The sequence below is a fragment of the Accipiter gentilis genome, chromosome 21 (genome assembly GCF_929443795.1).
Source record: "Accipiter gentilis chromosome 21, bAccGen1.1, whole genome shotgun sequence".
Taxonomy (NCBI): Eukaryota; Metazoa; Chordata; class Aves; order Accipitriformes; family Accipitridae; genus Astur; species Astur gentilis.
Genome location: NC_064900.1, coordinates 1,238,828 through 1,256,766, shown reverse-complemented (window position 1 = coordinate 1,256,766; position 17,939 = coordinate 1,238,828). Strand labels below are relative to the sequence as shown.

Here is a 17,939-nt window from a genome sequence, read left to right as displayed (position 1 = left end):
CTGCCCTGGCTCCGGGGGTGCCATCGGCTCCTCTGTGCTCCCCACCCAGCACGCTCTCGCCAGCCTCACTGGGCTTTCTGTGGTTGGAATTGTTTTTCCGGATGGAAGGTTGGAGGACACAGGCCCAATAAACCCTTAAACTTTAGAAATAAACCAGCTGCAACGGAAAGCAGAGTGCGTACGTTAGCTCCTTCCTCACACGCCGCGTTTGGGACCTGGAGGGTACCTGGCTCTGCTCCCTGCCGTGGGATGGAAGGGGACGAGGCCACCCTGGAGTCCTTGTGCTCGGGGGACACACGGGCTGCAGCGAGTGAGAAACACCAGGGTGCGGAGCAGGGGGGCGTGGGGACCCACCTCGGGCATGAAGGGGGTCACTGAGGGGTCTAACGGAACGACGGCATCAGACACAAGGGAGCAAATCAGCTTTGTGGGCCGAATGGGCTCTTTATACGTTAGGACTCATCCTTGGGAGAACTACAGAAGGGCGAGAAGATGGCTGGGAATTTCAGACAAGGACGCTCGGGCCAGTGGCTCTAAATCCAGATTCCCAGGGCTGATGCCTTCTCTGGTGTTCAGCTGCTCCTTTGGCTGCAGAAAATGTTTCCAGGAGGAGTTCCAGCAGGTGCCACAGTGAAATGCTGTTGAGCCAGGCTCCCCTCACGCTGCCGCCAGGGCAGAGCAGGTGCTCGGAAGGTGAGATCTGGCCACCATGAGCTGGCTGGCCAGCAAGGGGTCTGGGAAGAGCTGTCCAAGTCTGTCCAGGTTCTCTGCCCCACCACAGCCCCAGAGAGCCTAATCGGGAGCCCTGTGCTTCCCGCGCATCCGCCTGGTACCGTGCATCACCCCTTGGTGAGGCCGAGGAACCTCTGACGCCAGAGCCGCACCTCCTCCTCTCCCTCCTCCTCACTCAGCACCCGGTACGTCTCGTTTCTGTGGCAGCCGCGGCGAGACACCTACAAGGAGAGACTGAGTTCACAGGACTGATACCGCTGCCCATCCTTCCCCCCCGAGGACGGCGGACTCCCATGACGGCCGGCGCCTGGACGCTGGGATGATGGGGCACCAGAAGGAAGAGGGGAGAACCAGCTGTGAAGCGGGAGGGAGAGGATGATAGCTGAACTGTGTGTTTCCTAAGATACGTGCTAGTCTTCTGTCCTGCTCTGGTGTTTTTGGTTTCTGTTACCACCCGGTGGATGCAGGGATATACAGCGATACCCCGGCGGGTGAGAGGCTCCCCACAGCTCCTCTTCCTCAACGTTAGTGGCTGTCTCTGCTGCCATCTCTTACGAATCCCACCGCCTCAAGTACATGCCAGCTGTGCTTGGGTCACTATTTGTCACCTCTCCACCCTGCCCCCCATAAACCACATCCAATTCTGTCCTACCGGAGGGAAAAGCAGTGGGCCAGCGAGTCCTGCAGGGACTCGGGGCTGGCTGTGGAGCGACCAGCCACGCAGGAGAAGGCTGTGTAAAGGGCAGTGCGGGCTGCTCCTCACCCTCTGGTTGTAGAGGCTCTGCTGGAGACACTGGTGGCTCTTGAACACGCAGTAGTTGGGGTGCTGAAGTCCGTCTGAGTCGCATATCTGTGGAGATGGGAATGAAGGCCAGGGAAAGGAAAGGAGAAGGAGGGCTGGGAGCATCCACTGGGCACCCACCTGGCTCGGGGCATCTCCATCCTGGAAGGCAGCGTACTCTGCCTTCAACCAGAGGGCCACACGAGGGTCCTCACAGCCGTGGGTGGCAATCCGGCTGCACCAGTACTCCATCCTCAGCCCTCTGAAAACCTCCATGCCATAGTACCCCGAGGTCTCTGGGGACCTGGTCTGCAAAGGGTTGGGATAAAGAGAGCCGTGCTTCTTCCTCCCCTTCCCCACCACCCAGTCCATCCTCCTCCTCGGTACCTCGTTGCCCGCAGCCCGGTGCTGGGCTAAGATCTGGGGGTTGATGTAGGCGGTGAAGCTGCCTGCCTGGCAGTGAACGCGGTTCAGGTTTCTGATGTTCAGACACTGCTCCCTCTTGAGCGAGCAGAAAGCGCAGTCAGGGCACAGGTCCGCGTGATGCCGCCCAAGGCTGTCGCACACCTGGGGTGGATGCGGCGGGGACGTCAGGGGCGAAGAAGGAGACCGAGGAGCTCCCATATCCCTGTTTTGGAGCTTGCCTCCCTGGTCACCCAGGTCAGCTTCTCCTGGGAGGGAGCACCCGAAAGGACAGCGCTGACGAGCTCCGGCCGCTGGAGCGTTGTGGTCAGCACTGCAGGGAGCCCTGCACACACCGGGGATCAACGGTGGATGCCAGCATCTTTACCGAATCTCCGAACCCAAGGACTCTTTCTTCCACCTCCTTCCAGGCCTGGGTGACCACCGACGAGAGGCAGTTTCCCTCCAGTATTGCGTAGCACAGGATTATCACTGCCTCGTCCTTCTTCAGGGCTAAAAGGCTGGCAAAGAAAGGGACAGAGAAAGTCAAGTCGCATCTCTTGTCACAAGCTGGAGATAGACCTTTAGTTAAAAACTGAAAGGGGGAAAAAACAACCCCAAAGCATAGCAAAAAAAACCCCTTCCCAAAGAGACCTTGGACTCTTGGCCAAACTGCACGGAGGAACGGGGGCATCTGCAGAGTCCGTACGTGCCGGTGTAACACGGAGGCTACGGGTTTTGTGTGTGCGTTCAGGAGCACGCGAGAGGGACTGGACGAGGAGCACAGCGTGAGGAACGGTCCCAGGGGCCCTGCAGCAGCTGCTGCTGCCTAGTTTTGTCCATCTGAGTGCACAGCAAGGAGATGTTTGTTAGAGGTCTGCTGAGTGTGGACCATGGGGCAGCCGCGTTTGGGTCTGGAGCATGTAACTTATGAAACCTCCCTCCTGCTTGAGCCAATGCATTTGACAGAAAGGGGAAAAAATCGGTAACAATGAGTTAATAACTGCTCATCCAAACCGGCACGGGGGGCTAGAGGTAGAAAATTTAAGGACAGTGGGGTAAGGACAATAACAATATTTTGCATCTCTTAGGAACAGTAGAAATTGTAGACATGGTACAGAACTGTTATTAGACAGGGATGGTGGCAATTATCAGCAATGATGCAGAAGAGGTAAAAATGCTCATTAAATATTTGTCTTCTGTGTCTGGAAACAAAACCAGTGATAAATAAACAAACTTTGATCCGGCAGAAATTAAGAAGAAGATAAGAGCAGCAATTGCTTATGTTACAATCCATGCATGGGCTAACCGGTACGGAGTTTTCCTAAGAGTAGCTGAAACTTCTTGGAGACCTTCAGATTAGCATGAAAAAGGTAAAAAAGAGGTGGAGAACCAGGAGGAAGTTCATGAAGATGGGATTTCTTAAGGCCTGGAAAACTTCCACCTAGAGCGAGAAGCTAAAAAAGCTTTACTTAGCTGAGCAAAGACACAGCCGGTGGCCGCTCAGTCCGTCAGTATTTTTACCAAGGCGAGGATCAGCTGGAAGTCTCTCTTCGTCAGCAGGCTTTTGGTGACGAGAATTTGGGGTGAAATCCATTCAAACCAGAAATTATCTACGTGTTCCTGACACGAAAGGTGTTTAGCATGGGAGCAGCTGACGGGGTGGTTTCTCCGCAGCTTGGAGACTCCGAAAAGTTATCCCAGATTTCTCTTAGGAGGAGGGTTTCTAGCTCAGCCACACGATAGTGTTTTTCCCTCCGGGCTGGCCAGGCATGGCTTCCCGTCCTGTGCTGAGCAGGAAAGCCAGGGTGAGTCATCGGAGCAATTGCCAGGCCTGAAGGCTAAAAGAGATCAACCTCCCCGCTCTTGTGATTACACGGTGTGCGAAGAAATCAAGCTGTAAGGAACGTTTGGTGTTCACAGGACCACGGACGCGTGAGAATCATACACCCGCCGTATGTACAGGATCATGCAGATGCTTGGCGTTGGCACTGGGTTTGGATGTGCGCTCACATAGAAGAACATGGGTGAGCGTTAGGGCTACTAACCGAAAGAAGTTCTGTGCACCTCCTTAATAGATCCCTGGGCCCACGGATGAAGGGGCTTGCAGCGGGTCAGACACGAGTGATCCTGTACCCAAACAGTTCACGCTAACCAGTGGCAAACGAGCATGTCAAGATCTCTGAAGGTATCTCTCTCACTTAGATACTGCAAGAGAACCTGGGAAACCTTAGTCACAGAAAATATGAGCGCTAGATTTTTTTTTAAAGGCATTACAGTCAAACTTGTCTTATCACGGCGCAGCAGATGCTGCTCTAGCCTGCATCAGGGCAAGCAAAGACGTTCCTTCCCCACACCGCCTGTACTGCGCTGCGGACAGGCTGCAAATCGTATTCTGTGAATACAGACATCTGAACAAATTACCGTGGTGCCGACCCACAGCACATAACCACGTCCACTGAAAAACTGAGGACAGCTGAAAACCTGGAAATCTACGTCTTGCAAGCCTGTGGGTCTCTTACTGCAATGCACCACAGTGTCACCAGCCCGGTTAGAGGTTCGTGGAGGGAAGGTCCGAGTTCAGAGAAAACAAAAGAACGTGAACTGAGGACAGCAGTGACAGACACCAACCCTTTCAGGCAAAGCTGGAAAGAATTAAAATGTGCTAGTAAAAAAGAAGAAACAAAGCCTACCTACCCTGCAGAAAGCACTTCCAGAAGCTGTAAGATCCCTCGTGTCCACTCCTCCATCCCATGGCTCCACATAATCCTTTCTATTTGTTTTTTTTGTTTTTTTTTGTTTTTTTTTTTTATTTCCTCTGTAAACATTCAGACCATTTAGGATACCAAGAATAGGAAATTTTAAATTTAGAGCAAAAAGTCTGTGCTCATCCCACTCTAAAATCTTCTCTAAGGTTGTTTGATTCAACCCTCCAGCATTTTTCTGTGACTGGGAGCTGGACACCGCTGAGAGAAGGACCCGTGACAGCCCCCAAGGCACACCTAGCATTTCTCTTCCGTAAAGGATTGCTTTTTGTGTGGGGATTACCTAACACGGACGATCTCTTTCTCAAGCAGTTCTAGCCCAGGAGAACAACTGTTTGGTCCACTTTGCCGACAAATCTGTGACGGCCGAAGGGAGTTCTTGTCTCCACTCAGATGTTTAGGCACAGTTGGATCTTTGCCTTCAAGAGCTGGTAAACTGGCTGGGTCACCTTGATGGGACTCACAGATTTCAATTAACGGCCCTGATATTATTCTCCAAACTTATCTGAAAAAAATTATCCACAAATATGTCATTATTGGCTAGTGTTCCACTACTTGCTTGTTATTCCAGTGGCACATTGTGATTTGATTGCTTCTTCATCACACCAGGATGATCAAGCCAGTAAAGCGAGAGGCACATTAACAGTAATTAAAAATGATATGAATAGCTCTGGTGTTTTCATCACGGAGGTAGAAAAAAGAAGAAAACTGTCCAGCTTGCTGTACTTTTTTAAAAATAGCAAATAAATAACAACCTGAGGTTTAGAAAGCAACTGCTAACAAATGGGTTTAACAGCCTTTGCTTTCTTCAACACATGTACTGGTCCAACAAGTGCAGCCTGAACAAGATGCAAATAGAGGATTACAGGCAAAAAAAGGCAGTAAAAGGGAACTTCTCTAAAAAGAGTGCTTTCATAAGTAGCAATAAAACATCTGCTGAGCGTTAATGACCTACTTGTTCAGAACAGACACAAAGTAAGATGTGGGCAGGAGCCTCTGCTGCACCACAAACTTCAGAATTACAGACCACGTTAGATACGATCGGCTCATGCGGATCAAAAAACCCTCACATCCCTACCAGCGCTTTGCTGTCGGCCGTGTGTGCGGATGCGCGCGAACCGTGTCCCTGACATCCGCTCCCTCACCCAGGAAACCACCGGTTGTGCCATCAGCCTGAGGGTACCGAGAAATTCTGTTGCGCGCTCTGCCACGCTCGTTTCCTCCTCTATCTCGGCTCTCCATCTCTGCTGTGAGGCTTTCTGGCCCCACAGCTGCAAATTTATGACTTGGTTTACCACCTCTGGGTAAGATACACTTACATCATCCCCAAGGGACGGCGAGATCCTGAAAGCAGCTGGGAGGTGTCAGGGGAACGGGTCCCATCCTGCACCACCAGACCCAGGGATGGGTCCTGGGCTGCTCCCTCGCTTGCGGGCACCTGCAACCCACCATGCCGTGTCCCTGGTTCCTCTCCCAGTGATTCCCAGTGTCCTGGCACCGCTCTTGGGTGCGTCCAGCCACTCTCCCGCTGCTGCTGCCTTAGGGCAGTGCGTGGGCTTTGTGTCCCATCACGGAGGTCTCAGAGGCAAATGGTACAGACTGGTGCTGGGCCCCTGCACTCGTTGGCACGCTGCTGAGCTGTCTGTGGGCGTGCAGAAGTTTCACCGTGCACCAGGGAAAGCGATGGGTCTGTCTAAAGCCATTTCCGAACGCAGATCCCTCCCTCTGCACGTTAATGTCCTAACTGCTGCCCTGGAAAAAGCCTAACGGGTACTGGGAGGCAATGTTTCAAAGGGAATGTGAAAAAATATAATTAAGAAGAATCTGTGGGCCAAGATCAGTAGTTGCCCAAAGGCAAAAGGAGAAAACTTCAGATAAAAGCCTATCTTGCTTTATCATCTCAAGCCATGGAGCGACACACACAGAGCCTACTCCAGTGGTATCTCTAGGCGTGCTGGTTAACAACATCCACCTCTCCCTCGGCGCAGTGACGAGGATTTGGGCCATTAACTTTCAGCTGCTGAACCTCCCAGATACTGGCTGGCTGTGTGAGGTGGAGTGAATACCTGAGGCAAGCAGAAAGGAAGATAAGGAGCAAACAGCAGCTTTCCAGCACTTGGTAACTTCTGATTTAGGGGGCTTGCCACAGGAAACTAAAACCGCTAAGGGAAAAACCACTCTTAACAGCTTCAGAAAGTACAAGTGATCTCAGCCCAGCAGCTAAGCACCACGCAGCCACTCGCTCACTCCCCGCCGACCCAGTGGGATGGGGGAGAGAATCAGAAGCCCCCCCCCCCATCATGGATTGAGATAAGAAAGGTTTAATAACTAAAAAGTAAAATAAAATATGGCAATAATAAAAAAATATAATAATAATAATAATAATAATAGTAATGAAAACGAATATAACAAAAAAAAAAAAAAGAGAGAGAAAAAAAACCAAGAAAAGACAAGTGATGCACAACGCAATTGCTCACCACCTGCTGACCGATGCCCAAGCAGCGATCCGCCCCTCCCGGCCAATTCCCCCCCAGTTTATATACCGAGCATGACATTCTATGGCATGGAATATCCCTTTGGCTAGTTGGGGTCAGCCGTGCCGGCCATGCTCCCTCCCAGCTGCTTGTACACCTGCTTGTTGGCAGAGCGTGGGGAACTGAAAAATCCTTAGCTTGGAATAAGCACTACTTAGCAACAACTAAACCATCAGTGTGTTATCAACATTATTCTCACACTAAATCCAAAACACACTGTACCAGCTACTAAGAAGAAAATTAACTCTATCCCAGCCGAAACCAGGACAGTGTGCCAAGAAGGCAGGCAGGCTGGCTCGGTACCTGGACAGACCAAACCCGGCGGGTAACCCAAGGCAGGAGCTATTGGGAGAACAAGAACCTAACACCTGCCCAAGGGCTCGGAGGGCACAGATGGTGCAAAAACCTGTATTTTGTAAATATATCTCTCCTGCTGACCCGCACGATATTGCAGCCTTTTACCTCTGCCCCCCCGGGACACTGAAAGACCGCTGCTTTGAGAGTCCCAAAAGTCTGGGAGCGTGTGAACTTCTAGCCTGGTGGCAAGAAGACAACCTGGCTTGTCACGGCTCCCCTTTCACAGCTAGTCGTGCACGGTAGCGATATGGAGACACTAAATTGGGTCCTGGCCTCACTGAAAGTCCAAAAGATACCTCTACATAATCCCCAAGTGACAGCTAGTTCCTGAAAGCAGCTGAGAAATGTCAGGGGAGCGAGTCCCATCCCTCACCACCAGACACAGGCTAAAAAAGGTAATTACAAAGGGGTAATGAGAATTCAAAAAGAGTTGGTTTGGGGTTGGTTTTTTTTTTTTTTTTTCCTGGGGATAGCATTTTTAACAAAGGGCCTGATCTTAAAATTAAAGCTGCCGGTGGTGAAGGACGTAAGCACCACGAGGACCGTTTGGAGGAGTAAAGCAGGAGGAGGAGGAGGGTGCAGCCGCTGGGAGGGCTCAGCTCAGCCTTGCTGGGAAGCTGGGCTCGTGTGAAGCGCGAGCATCCACACGTGAATACCGGCGGGATGGGATCTGTATCCGGGATAGCCGTGACGCCGAAAGGGGTGTAGGGGTTATAGCGGACAAACAACGCAACAGCGGGAAGCCCTGGAAAAAAAGGGCAAATGCAATTCTCGTGTGCAAACAGAAGAGCAGGGAAGGGAAGGGAGGTTGACCTCCTTCTGTGTACCCAACTGCTGAAACCCGTCGCTGAATGGTGCACGCAGAGCTGGAGCGTGTGGATGTTTTAAAGGGACACTGAAAATTGCCGCAGAAAATGAGAGTTGTGCGGGCTTTATAACGTAAGAGCTGCAGAGCTCTCTTTAGCTTATTGCGAGACTGAATTGTGGTATATAGGTAAGTTAGAGAAGAAGAAACGCTGGGAAATAAATGGCTCTTTAATCATGGGGCAGAAAGCATAATAAGGACTAAAAATTGAAAATAAGTGCAATAAGAGACATTTTTTCCCCCCCCCATAATGATTCACTGCTAGCAGAAACACCACAAAAGCGTGCTGCAAGTTCTTCACCTTGTTACATTACTACCTTTGTCCTGTCTCTCTCTAAAGATCACAGCTAGCTTCGTCAGGTACTATGGAAGCTGGTAGAGCTGCCACAAGCAGGGGTGAGCGAGAAGGGATGGATGTCCCGCTGGACATAAGACCCTAGGGAAGACACGCAGCTCTGGATTCCGTGCCCGTCACGACCGCGCGTACCTTGTGTTTAAACCAGACGCTGAACGGTACCTGTGCACACCGACCGACCGGTGCCACCCAGCACTGCTCCCCTTGCTGGAATGGAAATGCCTCAAAGCCTTTTGCCCCTCGTGTTCTGAAGTCCCTTGGAGAGGAGGCGGGATGTGGCGAGCAGCAAAGCTGACAGGCGCGGTCTATCTCGCCTTTTTATCCTCACTCGAGTTTAAGCTTTGCTTAGCATGATTGATGGGGCTCGGCTGCCGGGTTACAGGCACAGAGTCAGCATTAGTGTCTTTGAGAAACTCTGCAGCAGAATAGCGAGTGTCATCTGCAATCACGGCAGTCCCTCAATAATCCCAATGTAACTAAATCAGAGCAAGGCTCAATTTCAGAGGCAGGGAAAACGAACAGGTCCTCAATGAAACAGAATTTTGCCTTAGAGTACATACACCAGGAAAAATTTGCCAGGCAGTAAAAGCCTCCTACAATATTAGGAAGGAGGATGACATAAGTTACAGCCTTGCAAGAGAACAGTTATAGCTTTTAACAACACGATGCAATTCATTTTTACATGCAGAAGTGGGATCTCTGGCTCGACTGTACAGTACGCAGCGTTTTTGATAGAAACCACAGATGTGCAATCATGCACAAAACCTGTGCGCTTACAAGAACAGCACTAGCCGGCAACAGAGCAAAGCCAAAATAACTTCTCCATGAAAACCACATCTAGACAGCATATTTTTTGCTCTTGGCAAGCAAAACAATCTTCGCACCTCAGGCAAAGCAAGCGGTCCCCAGTCACAAAGTCCTGAAGGATCGAAAAGTAGATGTGAGTGAAAACATACCATCCTTTCGCAGGTCTATTTCTGTCTGGGCTCCCCAGCCCCAGCTGCCTGAGGACAGAGGTGAAAGGATCCTGGCAGATCAGCTGAGAAGAGCTCAAGATGCTCGACAAGCCCCTAAAGCATCCCTAGGCCAGAGGAACTAAGGCGGGCGTGTAAAAGGATTGCGGCAAGCCGGACTGTCGCAGGGCCCTGTGCTGAACAGGCACGCGGCTGCTTTCAAAGCCAGAACCGGGAACCAGCAACCCCCCGGGAAGAGCAGTGCACGGATCCGGAGTGCGGAGAGGTGCACGTGCTCGCGGAGACGGAGCGGTCCAGCGCGGCCAGGAGCAAGGCTCTGTGTTCCCGGCGCTGTTTCCCAGCCCAGGGCTGCTTTTGCTCTACCTGGGTGAGGTTGGAGCACTCCTCGGAGCGCTCCTCAGGTCAGACTATTTTAGGAAACGTCTGCTTCACATTGCATGCAGAGAGGAGAGGAGCACGGCGGGACACGCGTTTACTCCAGCGTCCCAAGGACCTGTGTTCTCAAGGAAACTATTTCTGCAGGTCGTCCGGATTCCCGGGAGACGCGAGTTGGGAGGAGGACGAGCGGAGAGGTGACGGCACGCTGCAGATGGCCGCAGCGCGGGGATACACGTGCGTGGGATAAAGCCCTGCCTATGGCTAAAGCCCAGCCTAAATGCACTTTGCTCGGGACACAGGGACAGTAACTTCGTCAGGCACTAGCGGTGCTGGGTCACCCTCTCCCTGCTCGCTCTGTGCTGGGCCGGGGGGTGTCTGAGGGGCTCCCCAGGTACATTCCTGCTCCGTACGGGACGGCTTGCTCCAGAAAACCTTGCCAGCTGCTCGGGGCAGGGACACGGATGCCGCGGGGCTACCGGCCGGTGCGCGTGAGGGCAGCCCCGCACCGGTCTTCCCCTCACCTGCCGGGGGGGGCCGTATCCTGCACCCCCTCCTCGGTGCTCCCTGACGTGCTCCCTGGGTCTGACTTGCTGCTGGAGCCCGGAGAAGAGCCCTCGGTGCCCAGGGACGTCTCCAAGGAGAGGGCCAAGCGGATCAGCTGCCAGACGCTGTTCCGCAGGCGTTGCTCCCAGGTTTGCTCCGCCTGGGCAGGGAATCCCAGCCCGGGAGGAGAGGAGGCAGGGGCAGCCGGCACCGGCAGGGTCGGTGGGAGCACAGGCAGCCCCCTGCCCTGCGGGGGTCTCGGCACCCCCGGGGTGGGCAGGGGGAGATTCTTCGGCACCGGTTTCTGACCCGACAGCACGTAGGAGTACTTCAGGAGAGCATCCACGTTGGCGCGCAGCAGGGCATCGGCGGGCAAGAGAGAAGCCTGCCCCGGAGCTGGGGAGAGAGTGGGACGGGGGGGCTGAGGCCAGCCAGCAAGCTGCTGGGGGGGGGGGGGGGGAGAGTAGCTACGGGAGATCAACGGGCAAGCAGGGGCACCCAGCGCCGCTCGGTGCAGCCGTACCTTCTTCCGTAGGGGGGCTTTTGCCCCTTGTCCAGAAGACCACAACGTGGGGCTGCTCCGTCGGGAGGAGAAGGTTTTTCGGAGGAGACGAACTCGGACACGGGATACGCTGAGCGGAGGAGAGAGGGAGAAACGTGAGTCCCGCTGTGTTACCTTCCCTTCCTCCTCACCGCTTCCATCTCCCAAGAGATGCTTCCCCCCCTCCCTGTCCCAAATCCTGCTCCCCACCTTGGCGTAGAACTGGCGTTTGAAGCAGCGGTACTGGGCGAACTGGCAGAAGGTCTGAAACCACGGTGCCTCTGGGACGTCAGTGCAGACTGGCCCTGGAGAGGGGTGAGGGAGAGACGCAGGATGGGGCCAGGCCGCAAGTTTTGGCATCTGCCCCCTTGGCCCGGGTGCAACAAGAGTCGGGGACCTCTCCGATGGCTGTTTTCAGAGCGGCTTGTGGTTGAAGGGCAAGTCAAAGCTGTCTGTCCCCAGGAGGAGATCGCAGCCTTGTGCTGTTACAGCTCCCGATCTCGGGCGCCACGCGTACTTTCCCTCCAAACCACCCAGGGTTTCAGTTCAGTCTTCTGCCCTTTTTCACACAGTTATCTTCCCTTTTACAGAGACTCAAACTTCTGGTTTCTAGGATCTGATGAGGACTCTGTTATTAGTCCCTGAAGAGTTTAAAAAAAAAAAAAAAAAAAAAAGCAGCGATGTGGTGGGTTAAAAAGATGGCCAGACCGGGCCTGGGAACACCAAAGGAGACAACCTCTTCAGGGCAAAATATTTTGACATCGATTCCAGCCGTGCAGGGGATGGAGGAAAGTCCACAGGACTGAGATGCTGCCGGCAAAGCCTGTGCCCGCACACACGTGCGCCGTAGTCTTGCCCAGCGCTGCCGACGCTACAGGCTCAAAAGCTGCAGCTCCTCCCGCAGCGATCACAGGATAGCCAAAGCCATGCAGGAAAGCCAAAAACCCTGGGAGGTTTGGGGAGAGGGGTAATCTCGTGCTGCCCCTGCTCTACGAGTGCCTGCCCCAGCTATAGCACAGCCAGCTCTTTGCACGCACCAAGCGGGTCAAGCGCTTGGCCGAGATGGAGGGGGTTAGCAGTGAAATCGCACCGCCTTCCCGTTAGTTGCTTGTACACCATCTTTTACGCTGTACGCGCTTCTTCTCTTGTGCCGAGCGTGCGGATTCACCGGCAAAAGCAGAATTTCAGGTATCTACCAGGATCCCAGCCCAGAAAAATGCCCAACTTATAGGGAACACGCCAGTTCCCCACCCTGTCCTTTGGCGATGCCCCGTGAAATCCCTCCAGAACGTGGGGGACAGGGACTCGGCCAGCGCAACGCCCGTGCTCGCAGACTGGGAGCCGCAGAGTTACGCTCCATCGCACGGCCACTGCTTGCAAAGGAAGGAATCCCTTTGGGCTTCATGGCCAGCTCCATCCACAGGACCTCCCAGCATGGAGAGGGGCAGGCAATTAATTGACAATTACATCATCACCAAAAGATGGAGCCAGCCAAGATATTTGCATACGCTCATCAGGAAGCATCCTCCTGACTCTCAGATTCCACACCAAAGAGTGTGGAAAGGCTACGCGTAGGCTTCCCTTGTTTAAAACGCAAGGTAACTGCTTTCCTCAGCACCACGCCTGAAGAGGCACAATTAATGCTCGTGCATATTTGGACGTAGACAGCACTGCCATTTGTCCGTGAGGACAGTAGAGGCAAAACACGGGAGGGCACGTGCTGTGCCGCGTCCGCTCGGCCTCTCAGCCTGCCTGCGACACCTGCCAAAATAGCCCCAAAACTGGAAAAAAGGGAACACAGAGGCAAATAAAGTCTGCCGGACGGAGGAGAAGCCGGAAAAGAGGGCATCCTGCAAAACTGTCCCATCTCCTGCCATTCCCAGATGCTCCTGCTCTTGGCAGCTGAGCCTCCGAAGGCAGCAGCAGCGGGAGAGTGGTGGGATACGGCAGAGAGCAGTGCCAGGGCACTGGGCATCACTGGGAGAGGAACCGGGGACAGCCCCCGGGGGCACCTAGTGCCACGGCATGGTGGGTTGCAGGTACCCGCGAGCGAGGGAGCAGCCCAGGACCCATCCCTGGGTCTGGTGATGTTGGGTGGGACCCGTTCCCCTGACACAGCTGCAGAAACAAGCAAGAAATAGTTGCCCTCAAGCTGCAGTCCAAATAAGCAGAGTTGGCTGATCATTCAGTTCATTGACGTTCATAGCTAAATATAAAGACATATTTTTTTATGAGAAAATTGGTCCTATTTTTTTTCCTCTGAAGAAAAATACAACAGAAGTAGTCCCAAGTTTTTCAGCTGCGCAGATATAATTATGCCACTTAAATTCTCTGATGCAGGGGTGCAGGGAAAGTATGACTGCAGAGATTTAAAGGGTGCTGTTGCTATGGCGCTTTCTGAACTGGGATGTTTCTTGGCTCCTGAAATGTTAAACACTTAAAAAAAGCAGCTTATCAGCTCAAGCTTTCTTAAAGGCCCATGAGAGCCCGTGAGCCAAGTTTCTGCATTAAACCCCAGATCAAGCTGGAAGGAGCCAGTCGAGTCGTACGATGAACTGTTAGGAAGAGATGATGAGCTTCAGAAAACTGTGGCCGTTTTTTTTTTTCCCCCCCGCCACCCTACCAAGGGAGATGCGGAGAAAGCAAAGAGCTCAGCGAAGGGCCGCCGAAGCGGCCACGGCTTTCGGCCCGTGACCCGCGAAGAGAGGCCGGGGCAGCTCAGCTGGGTGAAGAGGAGACGGGGAGGTGAGTTAATGGCAGCCCGCGAGGACCTGAAGGAAAGCTACAAGATGACAGAGTCAAACTCTTCTTGGTGGCGCCGGACAGCGCAAGAGGGAAAAAACTCCCAGTTCCTGCGTGGGAGGTTAGGGCTGGCCGTTAGGAAAAGCTTTTTTTCTCCAGGAAAGCGGTGCAGCACTGGAAGGGGTGCCCAGAGAGGCGGCAAAGCCCAACTCCCTCGCACAAAGCCGGGGTGCTCCGTCCGGCTCCAAGCCGAACTTTGGGCTCGAGACCCCCAAACGGCCTCATCCCACCACCGGTCCCGCCGTCCTGCGGGCGTTTTGGGGCAGAGAAACGGCCGGCACCGCTCCAGCTGGAGCGCTGCCCGCCTCCGATGCCCCTACCTCCGGGGACGCGGCCGTGGTTCTCCTCCTGGTCCCGCGGCAGGACGGCGGGGCTGAGGCAGCCGCGCGCCTGGCGCAGCCGGCAGGACAGCTCTGCCTTCCAGGGGGGCTGCAGGCTGGCAAAGAAGAGCTGGTACTCCCTGTCTGACAGGGGGCTGCCCGGAGCGGGAGGCACCGGCGGAGCGACAGAGGACATCAGCAAGGTCAGCAGCCCTGGGGGAGAAGGCAGAGAACGGTTAACCCTCCTTAACGGGAGCAAGCGGCCGGTGGAAGTGAAGGAGAAGCTGGTGGGGCACGGGGGTGAGCTGGCCTGAGGTCTCCCTCCATCGCCTATGCTTGCAGGGCCCTGGGGGAACCGGGAGCTCTGGGGCAAAAGGCGGGGAGGGGGGAAGAATGAAAAGGCAGGGAAAAAATAAGAAGAGAAAAAAAAAGAGAAAAAAGAAAAAAAAAAAAGATAAAAAAGAATCAAAAAGAGAAAAAAGGACAATAAGAAGAAAAGAAAAAAGGATAAAGAAAAAAGGAAAATAAGAAGAAAAAAGGATAAAGAAAAAGAGAAAAGGAAAAGAAAAATGAAGAAAAAGAAAACATATAAAAATTAAAAGAAAAAACTAAAATTAAAAAAAGAAAGAAAAAATTCAAAAAGAAAAAGAAGAAAAAAGAAAAATGTAAAAATAAAAAAGAAAAAGAAGAAAAACAAGAAGAAAGAAGAAAAGAGAGGAAAAAAAGAAAAAAAGGAAAAAAAGAAAAAAATTAAAAGTTGGGGGATTTTTTTGTGGGTTGAGTGACAGTTGTTTGGGCTTGGTTTGGGGGAGGGATTTTTTTTTTTTTTGTCCCCCCCCCACCCCAAAACACCAGCCTCACCCACCTGGTAGGCCCCTCTGCCCGCCCCTGCGAGCCGTCCCCTGCACCACGCTCCACAGGGACGTCCCTCCATCCCCTCCATCCCCTCCAGCCGGGCCCCCTCCTCACCAGCCTCCCCCCCCCCCCCGTGCTCAGCAGCCCCTGAGGTAGCCCCGGGAGGGCGGTTGGTGGCCACGGGCAGGTGTCTCTCACCCATCAGGCAGGGCAACCTGGCCATGTCTGCCCTCGGGCCCAGCAGGGCAGCCCTGGCGGGGCGGAATGGGCAGGGGATGGCATCACAGTCGGGGTGCCGGGGGACACGGGGGGAGCAGCGGAGGGGAGCCGAGGCACGGGCTCGCCAGGGAAGGTGGGTGTCCCACCAGGAAGGAAGAAGCCGGGGCCGTGGGAACAAGGCAAGCAGGAGGAGTGCGAGCCAACCTGCTTTTTTTGGGTTGTATTTTTTTTTTTTTAGCCCCCTGCTCCGGGACACGACAGTGGCTGGCAACAACCCGCAACAGCGTTTGACGCCTTGTCAGGCTACTCCCGGGCTGAGGGTACCCCAAAAGCGGTACCTTTGGGGTACCTTGCACCCCAAAGTGTTTTTGTGCTCTTCTGCGGGGGAAAGGGGATAAAAAATCTGTTCCGCCCGCAGGGGATGGAGACGCACCCCACATCTCCCCAGGGAGCATCCCAGCACCGGCTTGCTTCGGGACGTGGTGGGAAGCTGGTTTGGTCTCACCTGGGCAGCCGTGCCACTTTCTGAACCCCCAGCGAGTCTCGGGAGCACCGGGTGGTCTTCTCCTGCCTCTGGCACGGGCATCCCGAGTGCCTCTCTCCGCGTGGTAAAGCCTTCTCAGGAAAAACCGGGAATGGTGCCGGCAAAAGAGGCTTTGGGACCACCAGCACGGAGGTGCCCAGAGTCCCACAGGGCTGATTTTGAGGGAGACCCCCACACCCACGTGCCCGGTTCTTACTACAGAGACCGAAGTGGGGGGTATGGACTCAGCGACCCACACGCGTGCCCCGCGGATCGCAGCCGACGCAGCGCTTGGGCGCTTTCTGAACGCGAGAGGGAAAGACACGACCGTCACCACGGCGGGCAAGCAGCTGTCAGGGCGGTTGGAAAGAAAACGCTTGGCACAGCAGCTCCCAGAACTGCAGCCGTAAGCAAAACGCAGGGTGGCACAGCGGCTTTGCGTACCCGCCGCATCACCCCACGGCCTCCGCTCGGCTGCGAAACGACACCCTTGCAGAACCCAAGAGGAGCCGCGGGCAAAAAGTTTCCAACAGCGTAGCGGGATGCTGCTGAAGAGGTCGCTTCTGTCCCGAATCCCGGGAGACTCGATCAGCTCTGCTCTACGCAACCGCTGCAGAGCGCGCTGCGGATGCGCCGGCCGCGACTGGGAGGCTGATGCGTCGCCCGCCCGTAGCCTGAGCGGCCGTAGGGGCTGTCAAGGTGAAAGCTCAAATCGCTCCAGCCGTGCAGTCTGTTAAAAAGGTGTCGGGCGACAGCACGTAGCTCTGCCAGCCCTTGCAGGAGACAAGCTGTAGTTTGCTCTAAGATGTCTTGTTGGAAGGTAAGGTTTCTGAGAAGCTTGAAGTCTGAGCGTTTAACAGCACTGAATTTTAGTTTTTTTGTTTTTTTTTTTTTTTTTTTTTTTTTGCAGCTTCTTGGAAAGATAGTGAGCGGGAGACATTTTCCAGCTAGCTCTTGCCGCTCACATTAAAACAGGCAATGCTGCTGGGGCTTGAAAATTTTAGCCAATTCCTAGTCTTCCATTGCTTAGCTTGAGACGCATGGAGACGCATTGAGACGCATTGCTCATTAGCTGATTTTAGACCACTCCAGGGCCTTCAGCTCCCAACTCGGTTAATCCCCTCTGCTCCCCAGCGGCCGCGGAGCCCAGGCTGATTTCTGTCATCCCGACTTGAGCAGCTTCCCAGGGGAACTCAGCGCTGACCTCGGCGGCTGATGGAAATGCACGACCTAAGAGCGCACACTGACGCGGCACGTCACGCGGTGGTGTTAATGTCTGGCAGGTGCTGGCTACACGGACTGCATCTACACGTGCCAGCAAGAGATTTATGGGATACGAAAACAGGAAACAAGAATGAACGGACCGGAGTCCCCAGACGTACACTGAGACCTCAAACACAAGGTAGGAGACGGAGGAGCTGTCAAAGAAGTCATCCTCGGCTGATGCTCTAGTAGCAACGCCTGTGGGAAGCTGCTGTATATTTGGAAAGAAGGCGGTTAGTGACGTGAGGACAGGTTGGCTGCTTAGCACTTACCATGCACTGTGACATACCCTGGATTTGGTTCAGGTTGTCAAAAATCCTTCAGGGAACTCTTACGGTCCGCAAGCGCGTTGAGAAGCCAGCTCGTCTGCAGCCTGCACCCGGCAGGGTCGGGAGACGCTGCTGGGCTGCTCGGGCAGGTTTGTGCCAGGTGGCTGTGGGGCACCTGTGTTGTGAGTTTCCACAAAAAAAGAAGTCATCTTTGGGAAAGGGATGAGGACAGGAGCAGCAGCAGTTTGGACAGGAGGCATCGGTGCCGCAAGCTGCGGGGGGAGTCTACTCCCCGCTGCTGCATCAAGCAATTACGGTGGTCAGTAACGTGCAGCACAGGGGTGATGTTAATTCCAGTATTTTGATTTCTGAGGGGTAACTTGGCACCTTTAAGGCTGTACCCCGATGACGCATTACAAGCTGTATAATTTTTGCAATGAAGCAGATTTGCAACCTTGTTT

General features: G+C 53.9%; 1 protein-coding gene across 1 annotated transcript; it reads right to left on the bottom strand.

The window, feature by feature from the left end:
- Positions 1-437: 437 nt before the first annotated feature.
- Positions 438-14,630, bottom strand: ACRBP (acrosin binding protein). The gene is given in 10 exon segments (XM_049824957.1): positions 438-577; positions 579-638; positions 1,496-1,582; positions 1,655-1,822; positions 1,901-2,080; positions 2,304-2,436; positions 10,665-11,082; positions 11,210-11,318; positions 11,438-11,532; positions 14,350-14,630. Coding segments are annotated over 10 exon segments (1,518 nt in total). The 5' UTR covers positions 14,546-14,630; the 3' UTR covers positions 438-505.
- Positions 14,631-17,939: the final 3,309 nt, after the last annotated feature.